Below are 20,355 nucleotides of genomic sequence, written 5' to 3' on the forward strand. Positions count from 1 at the left end.
AAATCACTAGAGAAGTTAGAAAATATTTTTAGCTGAAAGATAATGAAAATACAAAATATCAAAATCTGTGGGATGCAGGTAAAGCAGTTTATAGGGAACTGGATAGCTTTCATCATTAAATGCAACATTTAAAAGAAAGAATAAAAGTTTTAACATCAATAATCTGAACTTCCAACATACAAAGCTAGGGGGAGAAAAGCAAATTAAACCCTATATAAGTAGAAGGAAAGAAATAATAAAGTAGAAATAAATTAAGTAGGAAATAATAAAAAAAATTTAAAAATAAAAAAGGTGTTTTGAAAAAAATCAATAAAATTGATAAGTGATAGGTAGAGGAATAATTTTAAAAAGAGGAAAATTATAAATTAGCTGTATCAGAAATGAAAGGGGGACATCTCTAAAGACACAAAAAGAAACAAAATCCAAGTAGCCTACACCTGTTAAAAAAAATGAATTCGTAATCTAAAACAGTCCACAGAGAAAACTACAGTCCCAGATAGCTTCTATCAAATTTGAATTCTATCACACACTTAAGGAAGAAATAATGCTAATCTTTCAGAAAACAGAAGAAAGATTCTTCCCAACTAATTTTATGAAAAACAAATAAACAAATTGTGGCATATCTGTATAATAAAATTATATACAGCAATAAAAAGTAAAAAAAACTATTGATACAACATGGATTAATCTAAAAAAACTTTATGCTAAACAAGAGAGTACATTTTCTATGATCCAAATATATAAAATTCTAGGACAGGGAAAAACTCTAAGTAAAATAAATCAGAATAGTAGTTGCCCTGTCGGGAAGTGGGGAGAGAGCAGGAAATATCTTGACAGAGATATGAGAGAATTTCTGTTATTTGGATCCATGCTATGGATTGTATGAGTATATTTATTTATCAATAATCACTGAACGTTCCACTTAAGATCTCCGCATTTCACCATATGTAAACTATACCTAAATAAAAAACATTTAAAAAACTGTTAAAAGTCACTGATCTACAATATTTAGCTAGGATAGGAATTTCTAGGTTATTTTATAAGATAAAATGTAAGTTATATTTTATCTTATGAACTTTATAAAGTGGTTGCTCTTCTGGTTGTTGTACCCTCATTTATAAAACCCAGAATTACCAGGTTTATACGTTTTTTCGAAACTGGTGGATGTGAAGTAGTACCTTATTGTGCTGTTAATTTGCATTCTCCTAGTTACTAATGAGAATGATAATTCTTCTATAAATGTATGACCATTTGTGATTTCTTTTTTCCTGCAAAATGCCTCATCATAACTGGGCCCATTTCTCTACTGTTTTGTTACTTTTTATATCTTGTTTAAGAAACTGTTCTCCACGCCAAGGTCATCAAGACATTGTTCTGCATTTGCTTTTAAAAATTACAAAGTTTTGCCTTTTACATGTAAATCTTTAACCCACCTAGAATTGATTTTTGTGTATGATGTAAGATTGGGATCCAATTTCATTCTTTTTTCCTCACATAGCCAACCAATTTTCCTAAAACCATTTATTGAAGTCTATCTTTTCCCCACTGATCTGCAATGGCATCCTTGTATATTATTTCCATGTAAGTGAGTTTGTTTCTGAGTATATTCTATTCCTTTATTCTGCTTGTCTATCCATACAGATATGTTAATTTTGATAGAGTTACAATTTGTTTCAATATGTAGTAGAGCAGGACCTTATTCTTCAGAATAGTTTTGCTATTCTTGGACCTTTGCTTTTCCATATAAATTTTGCAGTCAACTTTTATAGTTCCTGGAAAAACCTATTAAATACTTGACCCATTAAAATCCAGTATTGATTGTTACTGTTAACCATTTCCAAAACAATGCAAAAACCTTACAACACTTAGTAATTTTTTTCAGTTTTTATTTATTTTTAAGTAATCTCTACACCCAACATAGGGCTCAAACTCACAACCAAGAATTGCCTTCTCTTCCAACTGAGCCAGTCAGGTACCCCAAAACCTTACAACACTTTAAACTACACTTACCCCTTCCTAATTTATAAGCTATTGTTCTCATTAATTTTAATCCTTTATATATCTTTAAACCACATAAAACATTACTATTTTTGTATACAATACTCATTTAGATTTACATATATATATACACACACACACCATCTTCATTGCTCTTATTTCTTTCCTGCATCTCTGACCTTCCATCTAAGATACTTTTCCTTTTGTCTGAATAATGTCTTTTAGCATTTCTTTTAGAATGGATCTCCTAGTAACAAATGATCTCAGTCTTTGTTAGTCTTTAAATGTCTTTATTTAATCTTTCTTTTTTTTTTTTTTTAAAGATTTTATTTATTTATTTGAGAGAGAGAGTGCGCATGTGCAAAAGAGAGAGAGCAGGGGGGCAGGGCAGAGGGAGAGGGAGAAGCAGACTCCCCGCTGAGCAGGGAGTTGCGGGGCTTGATTCCAGGACCCTGGGATCATGACCTGAGCTGAAGGCAGATGCTTAACTGACTGAGTCACCCAGGCACCCCTCATCTTTATTTTTAAGGATATTTTCCCCAGGTTTAGGATTTTTAGATTGGTAGGTATTTTCTTTTAATACTTAACTATATCAATCCATTGTCTTCTGAATTCAGTACTTTCAGTTGAGAAGTCAGCTGTCACTTTCATTGTTGTCCCTTTGAATGTAATCTTTTTTTCCCCACCAGCTTTTAAGATTTTATGCTTGTCTTATTCATTATGAGGTGTCTAGGTATATATTTCTTTTTATTTATCCTAATTTAGTTTTATAGGTTTTATGGAATTAGTTTTCTTGAATCTGTGGTGTGAATTTTTTAATCCATTTTGGAAAATTCTCAGTCACTATGTCTTCAAATATTGCTTCTGTCCCATTTTTTCACCTTTCCTAATGGAACTCCAATAACACTTAAGTTTGACCTTCTCACTCTAACTTATGCCTCTTGCTCTCTTTTCTGAATTTACTTTCATTTTGCCTCTTTGCTGATTTGGATGACTTTGCCTTCCAGTTCACTAATTATCTCTTCCAATCTGTTAGATCCATCCATTCAGTTCTAAATTTCAGGTACTGTATTTTTCAGTTCCACAATTTTTATTTGGTTCTTTCTCAAATCTGCTCTGCCATTTTATGGTTTCCAATGCTTTCCTGAAAATGCCAATCCTGTCTTTTATGTCCTTGATTATAACAAGCAAAATTATTTTATTTTTAAAGATTTTATTTATTGGGGCACCTGGGTGCATCAGTCGTTAAGTGTCTGCCTTTGGCTCAGGTCATGATCCCAGGGTCCTGGGATCGAGCCCCGCATTGGGCTCCCTGCTCCGTGGGAAGCCTGCTTCTCCCTCTCTCACTCCCCCTGCTGTGTTCCCTCTCTTGCTGTGTCTCTCTCTGTCAAATAAATAAATAAAATCTAAAAAAAAAAAAAAATTATTTATTTATTTATTTGAGAGACAAAGAGAATGAATGAGTAAGTGGAAGGGGGGGTGGGGGGAAGAGGAGAGAATCTCAAGCAGACTCTATGCTGAGCGTGGAGCCCCATGAAGGGATAGATCTCATAACCCTGAGATCATGACCTGAGCTCAAACAAAGAGTTGGACACTTACCAACTGAGCCACCCGGGTGCCCCAAGCATAATTATTTTAAAGTCTGTGCCTCTTAGGGCCAGCACCCAGCTGGAACTAACTTGTAAGAGTGCTTACATAGTCTGTTATGTATGCTATTTCTTTTCATAGTGTCTTTTTTCCTTAAGTAAAATTTATTTAAATTCCAGCTAACATACAGTGTAACATTAGTTTCAGGTGTACAATAGTGATTCAACAGTTCCATGCATCACCTGGTGCCCATCACAACAAATGTACTCCTCAATCCTCAACACCTATTTAATCCATCCCCCCACCCACCTCCCTTCTGGTAACCATCAGTTTGTTTTCTACAGTTAAGAGTCTGTTTCTTGATTTGTTAGTCTCTCTCTCTCTTTTTTTCCCCTTTGATCTTGTCTCTTAAATTTCGCATATGAGTGAAAACATATGGTATTTGTGTTGTTCTGACTGACTTATTTTGCTTAGCATTATACTCTCTAGTTCCATCCATGTTGTTGCAAATGGCAAGATTTTATTCTTTTTTATGGCCAAGTAATGGTATACTTACTTGGCCATAAAAAAGAATGAATATATCATCTTTATCCATTCATTAGTCAGTGGACACTTGAGCTGTTTCCAGAGTTTGGCTATTGTAGATAATGCTGCTATAAACATCAGGGTGCATGTATCCCTTTGAATTGGTATTTTTGTATCCTTTGTGTAAATACCTAGTTGTGTGATTGCTGGATTGTAGGGTACTTCTATTTTAAACTTTTTGAGGAACTTCTATACTGATTTCCACAGTGGCTACACCAGTTTGCATTCCCACCAACAGTGCACAAGGGTTCCCCTTTCTCGCCATCCCCATCCTTACCAACACTTGTTTTTTCTTATGTTGTTAATTTTAGCCATTTTGACAGGTATGAGGTGATATCTCATTGTAGTTTTGATTTGTGTGTCCCTGATGATCAGTGATGTTGAGCATCTTTTCATGTGTCTGTTGGCCATCAGGATGTCTTCTTTGGAAAAATGTCTACTCATGTCTTCTACCCATTTTTCAATTGGATTATTTGTTTTGGGGGTGTTGAGTTTCATAAGTTCTTTATATTATTTTGGATACTAACCCTTTATCAGGTATGTCATTTGGAAATATTTTCTTTCATTCTGTAGGTTGCCTTTTAGTTTCATTGACTGTTTCCTTTACTGTGCAGAAGCTTTTTATTTTGATGAAGTTCCAATAGTTTATTTTTGCTTTTGTCTCCCCTGCCTCAGGAGACATATCTAGAAAGAAGTTGCTATGGCCAATGTCAAAGAAGTTATTGCCTGTGTTCTCCTCTAGGATTTTAATGGTTTCCTGTCTCACATTTAGGTCTTTAATCCATTGTGAATTTATTTTTGTGTTTGGTGTAAGAGTGGTCCAGTTTCATTCTTCTGCATATGGCTGTCCAGTTTTCCCAACAACATTTGTTGAAGAGACTGTCTTTTTTTCGTTGGATAGTCTTTCCTGCTTTGTCGAAGATTAATTGACCATATAGTTGTGGGTTCATTTCTGGGTTTTCTAATCTGTTCCATTGATATGTGTCTATTTTTGTGCCAGTGCCATACTGTTTTGATCACTATAGCTTTGAAACACAACTTGAAGTCCAGAATTGTGATTCTCCAACTTTTCTCTTCTTTTCAAGATTGTTTTGGCTATTCGGGGTCTTCTGTGGTTCCATACACATTGTAGGATTGTTTGTTCTAGCTCTGTGAAAAATACTGTTGGTATTTTGATAAGAGATTGCATTAAATGTGTAGATTGCCTGGGTAGTATAATCATTTTAACAATATTTCTTCTTCCAATCCATGAACATGGATTGTTTTTCCATTTCTTTGTGTCTTCTTCAATTTCTTTCATCAGTGTTCCAGCAAGGAAGAGGTAAAACTTTCACTATTTATAGATGACATGATACTCTATATAGAAAACTTGAAAGACTCCACCAAAAAACTGTAGAACTGATAAATGAATTCAGTGAAGTCACAGGATACAAAATCAATGTACAGAAATCTGTTGCATTTCTTTCTTTTTTTAAAAAATGTTTTTATTTAAGTAGGCTACATGCCCAACATGGAGCTCCATGTGGGACTTGAACTCACAGCTCTGAGATCAAGACCTGAGCTGAGATCAAGAGTTGGGATGCTCAACCGACTGAGCCACCCAGGCACCCTTGTTACCTTCTGTACATCAATAATGAAGCAGTAGCAGAAAGAGAAATTAAGGAATCAATCCCATTTACCATTGCACCAAAAACAATAAGATACCTAGGAATAAACAAACAGGTGAAAAAACTGTACTCTGAAAACTATAAAACACTAATGAAAGCAATTTTCATAGTGTCTTAACTCCTTCTGCCTGGTTATGTCTGATTGAAAGTTTTTCACTGTGTTAAAGAAATGTTTATAGAAATAATTTGAGGTCCCCAGGAACATTAGCTATCCAGGATCCCTTTAATCCAATTTCAGGGACTAAGATTTACTCTCATAGAGTTGTAAATTGGGTTGTTTTCTTTCTTGTTCACCTTTACAAAGCATTCAGAGCACAAGAGATTTATTATGGTTCCTACTCTTGATAGGCCCTGGAATCTAACTTCAATTTCTTAAGCCCCATAGTTTTCAAAAGCATTATTAGGGGCGCCTCGGTGGCTCAGTCAGTCAAGCCTTCCCCTCAGGTCATGATCTCAGGGTCCTGGGATCAAGCCCTGCATCGCGCTCCAGCTCAGCGGGGAGTCTGCTTCTCCCTCTCCCTCTGCCCCTCCCCACTTCATGTGAGAGAGCTCTCTCTCTTTCTGCTCTCTTTCAAATAAATGAACAAAATCTTAAAAAAAAAAAAAAAGTTTTATTTAGCCTCTCAATGGACTCTTCTGGAATCAGAAATTCCTAAGAAGGATGGGGCCTGAAATCAACCTCTCTGGAGGCCAACCTCTTCAGATTTAAGTACACAGACAGATTTTGAATTGGTGATTTTCACGACTTCATTAACTCTCCAATGCCTTTACGTCTTTTTCCCTTTTCTTCCTTTCTTCCTCCCTCCCTGTCTCCCTTCCTTCCTTTCTTTTCTATCCTTTTTCCTTCCTCCCTTCCTTACTCTTTAATATCCTGCCCAGTTTTTCTTGTTTTCTTCTACAGAAAGCTTGGTCCAAATGACCTACTCTACTTCACTGTAAGTGGAAATCTCCTCAATATAGCTTTCTATCCTACTTAAGATTATGATACAATTTTCCCATGACATTAAATATTCTTCAAAAACATATTAAATTATATTCCTATAGAAAATGTGTTTACCTGTTGTTCTAGGATCATATTCTTCTCTCGTTCTACATTGAGAACCATTCTCTTTGTATATTCTAGTTGCTTCTCTAGAAGAGTACAGCGAGACTGAGCTGAGCTTAACTGTATAGTAATATCTGTGAAAAAAGAAAAAGTAATAATGTCTAGATTATCACATAGATCAGAGATTTGGTAATCACAAGAAACATTATATAAATTCAATCAAGAACTAAAAGCTCAAGGATTCTTTAGTTCTAAGTACTGACTCTGTAAGAGTTGTGGACATATATTTTGTGCATATCTTATTAACTACATAATACTAGTTTAACATTGTCTTCCCCTAAAAGACCCACAGGGCAAACTTCTGAAAGAGTAAGAAGTCAGTGACTTGTGGGATGATAAATATCTTGGCTGTTCCTGGGAAATGACATTATCTGAAAAAATAGAGGACCTAAAGTCTCTTTCCTATCAATATATTTTTCTCTTTCAGGAAACTCAGGTATATCCAATCTTCCATTCCCATTTCCTCTGCTCTTGACTACTGACAGCATAGTTATTTCCTAAGAAGTAATCAGCCTCTTTCTAATTCTTTAATTTTTTACTTTCCTCAGTTCTTTAGACCACTTTTCTCCAATATCCTCAGAAAAAAATCTTCTCATTTCTTCACTCTATTTATAAGTTGAAACACAAACTTGAACCTTATTTAGGAGGGTGAATGTACTACAAGGAAAAAGAAAGCCATACATTATGAAGTAAAAATTATATAAAGAACTTATGTTCTAGGGGCGCCTGGGTGGCTCAGTCGTTAAGTGTCTGCCTTCAGCTCAGGTCATGATCCCCGGGTCCTGGGATCGAGCCCTGCATCGGGCTCCCTGCTCAGCAGGACGCCTTCTTCTTCTTCTCCCACTCCCCCTGCTTGTGTTCCCTCTCTCGCTGTGTCTTTCTCTGTCAAATAAATAAATAAAATCTTAAAAAAAAAAAAAAGAACTTATGTTCTAAATCTCTAAAACTTATGTCCGATTGTCTTTTTTATAATTTCCACAGAAACCTCTACTTACCTGTCCATTTCCTCTAATTAATCTTTCGAGTCAATAAAATTTTTTATTCATTTTTATGGTCTCTGTATTGTTCAATTACTAGTGTTGCTTTTTATTTTCAAATTTTAAAAACCAGTGTTGACTGAATATATAAAGTATTTTAAGTATATTATAGGTAAAATTAGATTTTGTTGGTATTCTGAAAATATTCTAATTTCTAAACACAATCTGTCTAAAAACTTAATGTGTCTTTTACCCAGGTTAGGCCTACTATGGGTAAAGCTGATATGAATATTCAAGTATAAGTCTTCTTATGGAAATATCTTTGTATTTATTGGATAAATACCTAGGAATGGAATTACAGGGTTGTATGGATAGCACATGTTTTAGTTTTACAAGAATCTGTTGAACTGTTTTCTGCAGTGGTTGTACCATTTAATGGTCTCACCAATAAGATGTGAGAGTTTCAGTTTCTCCACATCCTTACCAATACAGGATATTATTACATCCTTTAATTTTGGTCATTCTAGTGGGTATACATTAGTATCACATTGTGATTTGATTTGTATTTTCCTGTTGACTAGTTTTGCTGAGGATCATTTCATGTGCTTATTGGCCTGTATATCTTCTTTTATAAAATGCCTGTTCAAATTTTTGGCCCACTTTTTCTGTAGGTTGTTTTCCTTTTATTATTATTATTAAGTTTTGAGAATTTTTTATATATTCTCAATACAAATCCTTTTCAGATATCTGTTTTGCAAACATTTTCTCACAATCTGTTACTTGTCTTATTTTAACAGTATATTTTGAAGAATAAAAGTTTTAAACTTCGGAGAAAAAAAACTTAATGTGTCTTTTAATCTCAAGAATTTATGAACTGGGATAATATATAATAGAAGTAAGCTCAAAGTGATACCTATTTAATGCAAATATCAAATTGTCTGTGAACAAGGCTTCAAGGTTTGAATATATATAAGAACAAAGATATTTGAGTAAATCTTAGACTGGGCTTTTTATTTTCAAGTTGTAAATTTTGATAACTCCTTATTTCTGAGAACTATTGAATTTCCTTACCTTTTTTCTGCTTTATCAGTTCCTGGTGTGCCAGATTTCTCTCATTTGTTTCTTTCTCCAAGGCCTTTTTATACTGTGCTGCCTCTCTGGAAAGAATGTTTAGGTTATCCTCAGCTTGTGTTCTCTCCAACTCTAAACGATGAATCTTTTCCTGAAGAGTTTTTAAGGCTAAAATAAGAGCTGTTGAAAAAAAATTTGCTTGTTACTTCAATGAAAATTTTTGAACACTTACATAGTAGCAATAAAAGTGAACAGTATATTTTTGTTAGTGAGCCAGAAAAACATACAAGTAACATATATTCCTCAAAAAAAAAAAAAATCACTAAAACTCTAAAGAGGGACAATTTTTTTCTAATAGATTTTCTAAAAACAATATATTTATGATTATATTTAGTAATTTTCTAGGTTTGAGATAGCTAATAATCAAAATTTTCAATTCAATAAAGTAAATCTCTTCAAATAATGTCCAGTCTAGGAGGCATAAGAGTCTGAGTATGGATAAAGAAAATTAAGATGTAGTGTCACTAATTAACATGGAAATTTAGGTTTAATGTTAAAGGTTTTTCTCGGTTCTTGATATGTTCAATTTTAGTTAAATCACAAACATTTATTGTTTCTTTGTCTAAGATTTAGTATTAATAATCAGAACATATGAGTTAGAAGACAGTTTCTTCCACCAGAAGAAAAATTATAACCTAGTGGTTTAACTCATGTCAGGCTTGAAAGATTTTAAGTGGTACACATGTACTACTGTGATTTTTATTCAGGTATATTAATATCATCATGATTCGGGTATGTTCAGAGTTCTAAAATTTTCAAATAACACTTTCTATTCTGTTATAACTTCAAACTATAAAACGAGTGGAATGGAATATAAGTAAATGTTATAGGTTAATTTTCATATGCCAGCATACCTTGTTTATTGTGCTTCACCTTATCGCATTTCACAGATAATGCATTTTTTACAAATTGAACAATGGTTTCTGGCAACCCTATTTGAGTAAATCTACCAGCACCATTTTCCCAACAGCATTTGCTCACTTCATGTCTCTGTGTCACATTTTGGTAATTCTTGCAGTATTTCAAAATTTTTGTTATTATTATATTTGTTATGGCAATCTGTGATCAGTGATTATGACTCACCGAAAGCTCAGATGATACCTAACATTTTAGCAATAAAGTATTTTTTAGTTAAGATATATAGTACATTGTTTTTTTAAACACAATGCTATTGCACAATTAATGGACTACAATATAGTCTAAATGTAACTTTTATATGCACTGGGAAACCAAAAAATTCATTGACTCACTTCATTGTGATATATTTTGCTTTATTGTGGTGGTCTGGAACCGAACCCACAATATCTCCAAGGTTTGCCTGTAGTTCATAACCAATTAAAAAGATGTTTGCTAGAGATTACCATGTGGTTCTTTTTGTTTGTTTGTTTGTTTGTTTTACAAATGAGATAAAGAAATTATATTTATTGCTCTTTAGAAATGCAATACCTGGTTTGCTGACTTGGAATATTTCTTGTGGTTTTTTACTCCACAGAGCTAGTCTATTTATTAATGGTAACATTTATTATAGAATATTAAAAAACCAGGTGATAACCAGCATTTTAGAAGGTAATTTGTATGGCATAGGCATGTTTTCCTAATTCAATTCTGATATCCTCCTAAGTTTATTATTTTTTTAAAGATTTTATTTATTTATTTGTCAGAGAGAGAGAGAAAGCACACAAGCAGGGGGAGCGGCAGGCAAAGGGAGAAGCAGGCTCCCCACCAAGCAAGGCCGATGCAGGACTGGATCCCAGGACCAGGGATCATGACCTGAGCCGAAGGCAGACGCTTAACTGACTGAGCCACTAAGGCGCCCTTCCCCCTAAGTTTATATTTTAAAAGTTACAATACTTGTATTTTGTAGTTACTCCAATGTCCTAGCTTCCCAAGGAATTTTCAAGGGTAATTTTGGAAATAGGCAATTTCCGAATTTAATCCTTGAATAAGATACAACTTTACTTAATTCACTAGTATTCTAATCATCTAGTTTAGAAGGATTCCAAATCTAACCTTTGATTCTTCAAAGAGTATTTTCCTATTTTCTCATGATTTTTTAGGATAAAATTGTAATTATGTGTCTAGGTGGTTAATCTTCATCTTACAGCTGAAGAAGCCAAAATAAAAAATGTTAAATAACTTATGTTTATAGAAACTTTAAGCAACAGAGTCAAAACTAATAGTTTTATTAAAATTAAACACATAATCATATTATTTTCTATGTAAAGATGTAAAGTTTTATATAACATTTCATATCATTCCCTTAATTTTTAATATGACTTTATTTTAGAATTACCTTGGCTATTTGGACTATGAAGCATTTTAGGAGAGGTAGCTTCTAAGTTTGCAGAGTGGTGAGTCTGAGACGATTCATCATTCTGGGTAAATGATGGAATAAAAACTCTTTCTGGAGGTTTAAGATAGCTTCCTACTATACTATGCATTAATTCAGAATCCATTATCTGTAGAGAATAAAGGAATAATATAGTATAGCATCATTCTTTCCTATTTAAATGACAAAAATATTAGGTGAAACTTAACATAAATATATAATCATACACTGTGGAGTTGTTTTTTTATAGAGTTAATTATCACAAGTTCAACTATAATAAGCTCATCAATACAAGAAAGAAACATGACTATTTACTGTATAAATAGTATGGACAATTCTGCCTGATTTTCAGTGAGCAAATGCCCTGGAGTGAGCATTAATTATATAGGTGGTGTGAATTTACTGGTTTCTCAGTTGATCATAAGTTCATATACCTCTCATCAACTGAGCACTTCTCTACAAACAGTGTGACTCTAGGATTCTTAGGGAAAGTACACATTCTAAAAGACAACATAGCTTTGAAACACAAGCCACCCATATAATCCAATCCTCAAAGACTGATGAATTCCAATGTACTGGCTTCCTAAGGGATTTTCAAGGGTAATTTTGGATATATCAATCTCTGAATCTAATCATCGGATATGACACAACTCCATTTAATGTGCCAATATTTTTTTTTTAAATAGGCTCTACACCCAGTGTGGAGCCCAAAGTGGGGCTTGAACTCAGATGGTGAAATCAAGACCTGAGCCGAGATCAAGAGTTGGACACTTAACTAACCCAAGCACCCCAATGCACCCAGCATTCTAATCATAGTTTAGAATGGTTCTCAATCTGAAGAACCTAAAATAGCTTTGTCATTCTGGGAGGTTATACTTAATTTTAATGTTTTATTTTTTAGGAGAGCCCTTTTAACCATTTTAGCAGATAATTTTTTGGTCTAATTTTCCCCAAATCATTTATTTTCCTTTCTGTAATTTACTTTAGAAAAGGGGTGCCTGGGGGGTTCAGTCAGTTAAGCGTCCGACTCTTGATTTCAGCTCAGGTCGTGATCTCAGGGTCATGAGATAGAGCGCTTCACTGGGCTCTGTGCTCAGCAGGAAGCCTGCTTGAGATTCTTTCCCTCTCCTTCCCCTTCTTTCCCTCCCCAAGCTCACACACCCACACACACACACTCTCTCTCTCTAAAATAAATAAATAAATCTTTAATAAAATAAATAAAAGTTAAATAGCCTAGGAAGCTTTCTAGAATATTTGATGTTCTTTGCTCTTGAGAAGCAATCATTTTTTTTGCTATTGTTATTAGTATCAGCTACCATTTACTAACCATGTCTCCATCCCTCCGGGTTGTTGCTGCTCAGATACTGTCTGCTCTCCATGGGAGATTGCATCTATCTAAGTTGCTGTTCCCTCAAAAAAACAAGAGAGCAAAGTTAGTCACAGCTGGCTCACAATGAAGTAGAGATAAGATCCCAAAGTACAGAAGTTCTGAACGTGATTGTACATCTTCAGAGAGAGGTATGTGGCTGAAGCTAACCCAAGAACCTCGGAATTACTCAAGATATCTCAGTTTTAGGCTCCTGGTGAGTTTCTCCAATAATAAGAAGAGTGAAATCTTGCCATTAGTCATTATACCCTGAGGTCCTTGGGAGGACTCCGCTTCCTCTTTACCAAATATAGTATTTATTTTACAAACTGGATTTTGTGCCAGTTAAAAAACAAATTCAAATTTGAGGTTTTTAATGTAAATGAAATGACTACTTAGAAGATGCCAATAAGTTAAAAATTAGACTAAAGTTTATTTAAATTAAATGTGTAAACACATCTTAAAGTGGGGATAAGCAGAATAACAACCCACTGGTAGGTGAAGAAAAAGAAAGGAAACAGTACAGAAATGAGAGAAGACACGCTAGGATGCTCAGTGGATGGCATTGTAATAGAGGTCCCAGCTTAACCCTTACAATCTAGTCCTATGTTACAAACAAGTGTAGTGTAGAAGTGTATATACATAAAGAACTGTGGCATTCTAGGAGAAAAACTCACTCTGAAGGAAGTCATACATGGGCATGTATGACAGAACTTTCTAGAGAAAAAATTTCTGAAAGTAGAGAGGTGCCTAAGCCCCAGCCTCCAAGGATTTTGACATATCTGGTATGGAGCCTAGCTGTAGGTCATTGAAAAGACCTCAAAAAATCCTGTGGAGCATTTCAGAGGATTTGCAAGGGGGGCAAAAGGCTGTGAAATGTGGGCCTTATTTGCATCAATAGCCTAGTAAAGCTTAGGGAAACTTAAGTTATAACTAGAACCATTACTGACAGCTTGTAAACAACCAGGAAAATGATCCATTTTCTCTATGGTATATAAAATTAAAATACCTTTGTGGGCTACAACTAAGGAGCCACTGCATAAAGAAATACCCTCCCCCCAAAAAACTGTGCTAGACACAAATACTGTACGGCAAAGTCTTTTTACTTGTTCTTGAGGAAAACAATTGTTCCAAAATGGTCCTTTTTAACAACCAGTGTCTATTCCTGCTAGTGGCTGACTGTGCCATCATCTCTGCATAATCCCAGAGGACTATTAGGGAGACAGCATTAGGAGACAGAGATACTACAATGGGTTCTAGGAATGGGGTACTCTCTGTTTCCTAAACTGCTCTGTTATCATTATTATAATTCTCATTTTGTAAATGAAGAAATAGAGGCAGAGAGGTTACTGAAGGTCATACAACTTGCAAGTGGTGGAGCGAGGAATTAAACCTAGCCAGTTCAATTCCAAAGCCTGGGTTCTTAATCACTATATTTAACAGCCCATAGTTTGGGGACATTTGCAGTTAGCCAGGTGTGAGACTATGCTGCATCTGGATTAGGGTGGTGACAATGGAGATGAAGAGAGTGTATAGAAGCAAGATGTATCTTGAAGACAGAAGTGACAAACTGGATTAAGAGGAGAAGAAAAAGGAGAAATCGAGTTTTCTAGCTTAAATAACTGGGTAGCCATTTATTAAAAAAATGAAGACCATGGCTAATACTCATATAGTACTGATATGTGTCAAAACCAGTCTAAGTGTGAGACATCCAAGTTAAGATATGAAACACGTAGTTTGATAGAAGAGTCTAAAGCTTGGAGAAGTCTAGTATAGAAATACAAAGAATGGCATTGTCAGCATATGGATGGTATATAAAGCCATAGAGAATAGAAGTCATTTAAAAGGAAGAGTATAAATAGAAAAGATTTCAGATAAGGAAGGAAAACAAGAGAAAGAGAAACCTATGACGGAAAAGAACCAGAAAAGTATGATGTCAGAAATAAAGAGAGGAGACTGTTTCCAGGAGGGAGTAGTTTAGAATTAAAAAAAAAAAAAAAAAAAAGTCAACTGGGGGCACCTGGGTGGCTCAGTCGTTAAGCATCTGCCTTTGGCTCAGGTCATGATCCCAGGGTCCTGGGATCGAGCCCCACATTGGGTACAGAAAGCTGATGCAATGTAATTTTTTAGCCATTTCTGCTTCTCCCTCTCCCGCTCCCCCTGCTTGTGTTCCCTCTCTCGCTGTGTCTCTCTCTGTCAAATAAATAAATAAAATCTTAAAAAAAAAAGTCAACTGATTTTGAAAAGGAAGAGACCACTGATGATATAATGTAAGAACTGAAGACAGTTCCAAAGGCCCCATACTAAAAGGGCAAGTAGAGGAAGAGAAACCAGCAAAAGACACAGAAATTTTATTCAAATTAGAATGTCCTTTTGCAGAGAACTTCAATTATCTGGCTTAAAATCATCCAGGACTTATAAATTGTGTCATGTCATCCATCCTGTGAGCTAACCTGCCTTAAGTCACAGTGCAAACAATTCTACCCATCATGCAAGTCACTTGCACAGAATCAATAATTTTCATTCTTGAAAACTTCTGTGGCAGGAAAGTACATTATATCCAATTTCACTGACTGAATTCATTATTCCCCCCAAATTCATATGTTGAAGCTCTAACCTCCAGTATTTTATACTGACTGTATTTGGAGATAGGGCCTTAAAAAGGTGATTAAATTTAAATGAAACCCTTAAGATGGGCTCTAATCCAATCTAACTGGTGTCTTTGGAAAAAGAGGAAATTTGGACATACAAATTATGCACCAGGGATTTTTGTGCCAGGGATCAGGAAAAGACCAAGTGAAGACACAGTGCGAAGACAACCATCTGAAAGCTGAGGAGAGAGTCCTCAGAAGAAACCAAACCTACTGTCATCTTGATCTTGGACTTGTAGCACCCAGAACGGTGAGAATAAATTTCTGTTGTTTAAGCCACGCAGTGTGTGGTATTTGTTTTGGAAGACCTAGCAAACTAATACACTGACTGCAACTTATACCTTTGTTCAACAGTGAATGAAACACAGGAATAGTGATAAGGACGTAACAATAGATGCCTAAGGTCTATGCTATTTAGAGGACATAATAAAGTTACTTGCAATTTAGAGTTTCCTACTTGAAATGATGTGTAACAATTATTTAACTCTGCCTTGATTTATTTTCCCCCTATAATTGTTAGTAATTTCTTAAGCTTAATGAATTGAATAGGAAATTATTAATGTGCTATCCTGTATGCAATAATTTAAAATAATTAAAAATTTCCCAGCATAATCAAATGGGAGAATAAAACTAAAATCATGCTTCTGACTCATATTTAATTTATATGTATTTGAATTAGTTTCTGACCCAAATATTAGCCTTTTTACCTAAAATACTGTAAAATATTTATTCCCTTAATAGTTTATATTAAAAATGAAAGAATACTGCTATAGACTTAAGAATTAAAGTGTCATTCAAAAAATTACAGCATTATAAAATTATAAAAATATGAGAAATTTGAATTATAGGGACATAAATACAGGGACATATAAATAACTAATCTGAAGGTTAAGGTACAATCAAATTCAGCTAACTTTAGAATACAGTAAAATACAGTCTGTTTTTTTTTTAAAAAAGAGATTTTATTTATTTATTTGAGAGAGAGAGAGCATGGGGGCAGGGAATGGCAGAAGGAGACTCCCCACTGAGCAGGGTACCTGACATGGGGCTCGATTCCAGGATCCTGAGATCATGACCTGAGATGAAGGCAGATGCTGAACTGACTGAGCCACCTAGGTGCCCCTAGAGTCTGTTTTTTTTTTTTTATTATTTATTATTTGACAGAGAGAGAAAGAGAGAGAGAGCACATGAGAGGGGGGAGGGTCAGAGGGAGAAGCAGACTCCCTGCCAAGCAGGGAGCCCGATGCGGGACTCGATCCAGGGACTCCAGGATCATGACCTGAGCTGAAGGCAGTCGCTTAACCGACTGAGCCACCCAGGCGCCCTAGAGTCTGGTTTTTAAAAAACATTATCAGAAGACATGAACAGACACTTATCCAAAGAAGACATACAAATGGCTAACAGACACATGAAAAAATGTTCATCATCATTAGCCATCAGGAAAATTCAAATCAAAACCACATTGAGATACCACCTTAAACCAGTTAGAATAGCAAAAATTCACAAGGCAAGAAACAACAAATGTTGGAGAGGTTGTGGAGAAAGGGGAACCTTCCTACACTGTTGGTGGGAATGCACGTTGGTACAGCCACTTTGGAAAACAGTGTGAAGGTTCCTCAAAAAAAAAATATGACCCAGCAATTGCACTACTGGGTATTTACCCCAAAGACACAGATGTAGTGAAAAGAAGGGCCATATACACCCCAATGTTCATAGCAGCAATGTCCACAATAGCCAAACTGTGGAAAGAGCCAAGATGCCCTTCAACAGACGAATGGATAAAGAAGATGTGGTCCATATATACAATGGAATATTACTCAGCCATCAGAAAGGATGAATACCCAACTTTTGCATCAACATGGATGGGACTGGAGGAGATTATGCTAAGTGAAATAAGTCAAGCAGAAAAAGTCAATTATCATATGGTTTCACTTATTTGTGGAACATAAGGAATAGCATGGAGGACATTAGGAGAAGGAAGGGAAAAATGAAGGGGGGGAAATCGGAGGGGGAGACAAACCATGAGAGACTATGGACTCTGAGAAACAAACTGAGGGTTTTAGAGGGGAGGGGGGTGGGGGGATGGGTTGGCCCGGTGATGGATATTAAGGAGGGCACGTATTACATGGAGCACTGGGTGTTATACGCAAACAATGAATCATGGAACACTACATCAAAAACTAATGATGTATTGTATGGTGACTAACATAACATAATAAAAAAAAAAAGAAAAATCATTATCTTATACTTTCCTCCAAAAAGTATTAAGAGGTGACAAAGGATATATTTCAAGTTATTTAGTTTGAAATGGTGACTATATTCAAAATGTTTGAGAAGTCTATGGTACCATAAATCTGTATAAGTCATAAATATTTGGGAGTTCTAGAATTGACAGGGAAATTTCATATATCCATTTAAAATTTAGATCAGCTGCAATCTACTCATTTTATAGATGTAGGAGCCAAAGTCCAGAGACACTAACTAATTACTAACCACACAGCTCAAGTTTCCTGCACTCCAAAATCCATGAAGCTAGAGAAAAATATTCTCTCTTAAGGACTTTGGTTGATTTATATTTATCTAAACAGAGACTACCCTAATGGAGAGTCATCAGGAAAATGCCTTCCGGAGAGAAATGAGAGGTAAGAAACACTGAATCAAGCATAGAATCATGTAATCTTGGTGAAGTCTGAGAGCGTCTTAGAGGCCATCTATTCTAACCGTTGAATACAAACTTATTCTCACACTATCTTTAACAAGTCATCTAAGCTCTGCTATGTCTCCAGAGAGACAAAGCTCACTATCTTCATGCAGAATTCAAAGCCGCTTTCTCTGATTTTTATGGATTAAACAGATTTTGGGAGAAAAAAGTAGAGCTTCTATATTTATTGATATAGATGTTGCATTGAATATTGACTGTGATAGCTATTATATTACATACAAAATTCATCTAACAAAAACTTGCTGCAGATTTTGGGATCATTTTAAAACTTCAAATTTCATCACTGTATCTGAAATGCCTGTAAAATAGTAATCCCATCCCCTAATTGAAGGCAAAATTGATAAATCAAATGGAGATAACTAAATCATATAACTGATAACTTATTTCTGATTAAATCTCAGTAGATTTGACTAGATCCAGATTAGCACAGCTGAATACTAACTTAGGAGATAACTTTAGCATGTTCTGGTCACCAAGACCAGCAGATTCCTTTCTTAATACCTTAATAGAGTTAAAAAAATAATTTACTATATACATAATACATGCATGTATAGTTAAAGGAATTGTAACAAAACAGATTTCTGTGTATCTACACCTAGATTAAGAAATAGTGATAGTGCTGTGGAAGCCCTCGGTGTGCCTTTCCCATTACTTGCTTTGAATTTTGTGTTACTCATTTTAATGCCTATTAAATAGTTTTATCATATTTGTACATATCCTTATCAATATATTGTTTGGTGTTTGTGGTTTTTAAACTTTATATAAATGGAAACATACTTTTTTCATTTAAAGTATCTTGTTATTTATATTGGAACATGAAGCTGTATGATATTCATTTTCACTTCTGTACAGTATTCTATCACAGAACCCAGATCTTAGAAGGCATTAATTCCAATCACTCCCCTCCAGACTCATATAATACTATGGTTCTGAAATTTTTAGTTCTATTTTTAACCACACAAATTAGACAATATTGCTTTGATTTATAAAGCCAATGTTTGCTATGTTCACCTGCAAGTTTTCTTTGCTCATCGCGGTGGACATTATGATGCACTGCCTGGATTCCCTTTCAGGAATGTGAACTTTTCCCACAGCTCCTGGGAATGCTGCCAGAAAGTGGCTCTTGGCTGCTGGCCCTCTTTGGGGATTGCTTTGTCTAAAGAATACTGTCTCATCTAAGGTCAAGGCTCTTTCCAGGGGCAGCCCACATCCAATGAGGGTAAAAAGGCCTGACCCTCTTGGCCCAATCCAAGTCAATTCCAAAGGATCACCCCATCTCCAGAGCTCCCTGTAGTAGCAGTGAAACCTTTGTTGGGTCTTCACTGAAGCTGGACTTCTCTGCCTAATAGTACTTCCTTCCTCTCCCTTCCTCATGTATTGATCCCAAGAATAGTCTCTAATAAACGTGTATGCTCGGAACTTTAATTAGGGAAATATTCCAAAGCCAGTATATAAAGAACTTTACTTCAGAGAAGATTTCTGTTTGTTTCTGCTAGGTCCTTAGGGCACCCCAAACCCAAGGCACCATTAAACAACTTTTATATTGAGATTTTTTTTTTTTTTGGCAGTATGAATTCCAACTCCAAACCCACATGAGAATAGAATTGTGATGAGGAGAGATTCTTTTTGTTCACTTCATCCAAAGCCAAGGATGAAACAAACAGTGTCATTCTGAAGAGCAGGTTATTTTCCCGTCACTAATAGAAGGTTTTATCCTTTGGGGATCCCAGCTTTTTACACTGCAGTGTCCAAACTTACCACTGAGTATGCCCATCAGAATTTGTCCCTTGCCCCATAGAAGCAGAAATACCTCCTTAATGCCCAGGTTCTGGGCCATGAGGGATCACAGAAGGTGTCCTTGGGGATAAAATGGGTTCTAGGGCTCATTTATCCCTGTGGAACTGGGCTTTCTCATTACATACAGCCTCATACTTCCCCCCTTACTTTGCTTCCAACTCAGCCATGCCTTTCAAAAGTTGCTTTAACATTTTATGCAGCATTTCTGTTCTTTACCAGAGGAGGTTTCTCTGAACATCTAATGTGTCATATTGCTTGCAACTGTAACAACTTTAGACATACTTGAGATACTAAATGCTTTAGACCAACCAGTTTTAATTACACACATAAAATGAGATTTATGCTTTAAAAAGGAAAGAGAGTTTATAACTTTCCATTCAGCTAAAGTTCTCAAAGCTACTCCATATTGTAAAGTTTATTCTTCTTCAATAGTAGAAAGT

General features: G+C 35.3%; 1 protein-coding gene across 3 annotated transcripts in view; it reads right to left on the reverse strand.

The window, feature by feature from the left end:
* CEP57L1 (centrosomal protein 57 like 1) overlaps positions 1–20,355 on the reverse strand; it is a 77,298-nt gene that overhangs the window by 13,808 nt on the left and 43,135 nt on the right. Inside the window, exons 2-5 of one of the 3 annotated variants that reach the window (XM_021693098.1) lie at positions 12,707–12,782; positions 11,344–11,509; positions 8,991–9,170; positions 6,895–7,016 (exon numbers count right to left, since the gene is read on the reverse strand). In XM_021693098.1, the coding sequence (XP_021548773.1) occupies positions 6,895–7,016; positions 8,991–9,170; positions 11,344–11,509; positions 12,707–12,709 (471 nt within the window). In that variant the 5' untranslated portion in view covers positions 12,710–12,782. Of the gene's footprint in view, positions 1–6,894; positions 7,017–8,990; positions 9,171–11,343; positions 11,510–12,706; positions 12,790–20,355 lie in introns of all 3 variants that reach the window. The other 2 variants (XM_021693097.1, XM_044917262.1) reach the window with 2 other exon arrangements.

This window comes from Neomonachus schauinslandi, chromosome 8 (genome assembly GCF_002201575.2).
Source record: "Neomonachus schauinslandi chromosome 8, ASM220157v2, whole genome shotgun sequence".
Lineage (NCBI taxonomy): Eukaryota > Metazoa > Chordata > Mammalia > Carnivora > Phocidae > Neomonachus > Neomonachus schauinslandi.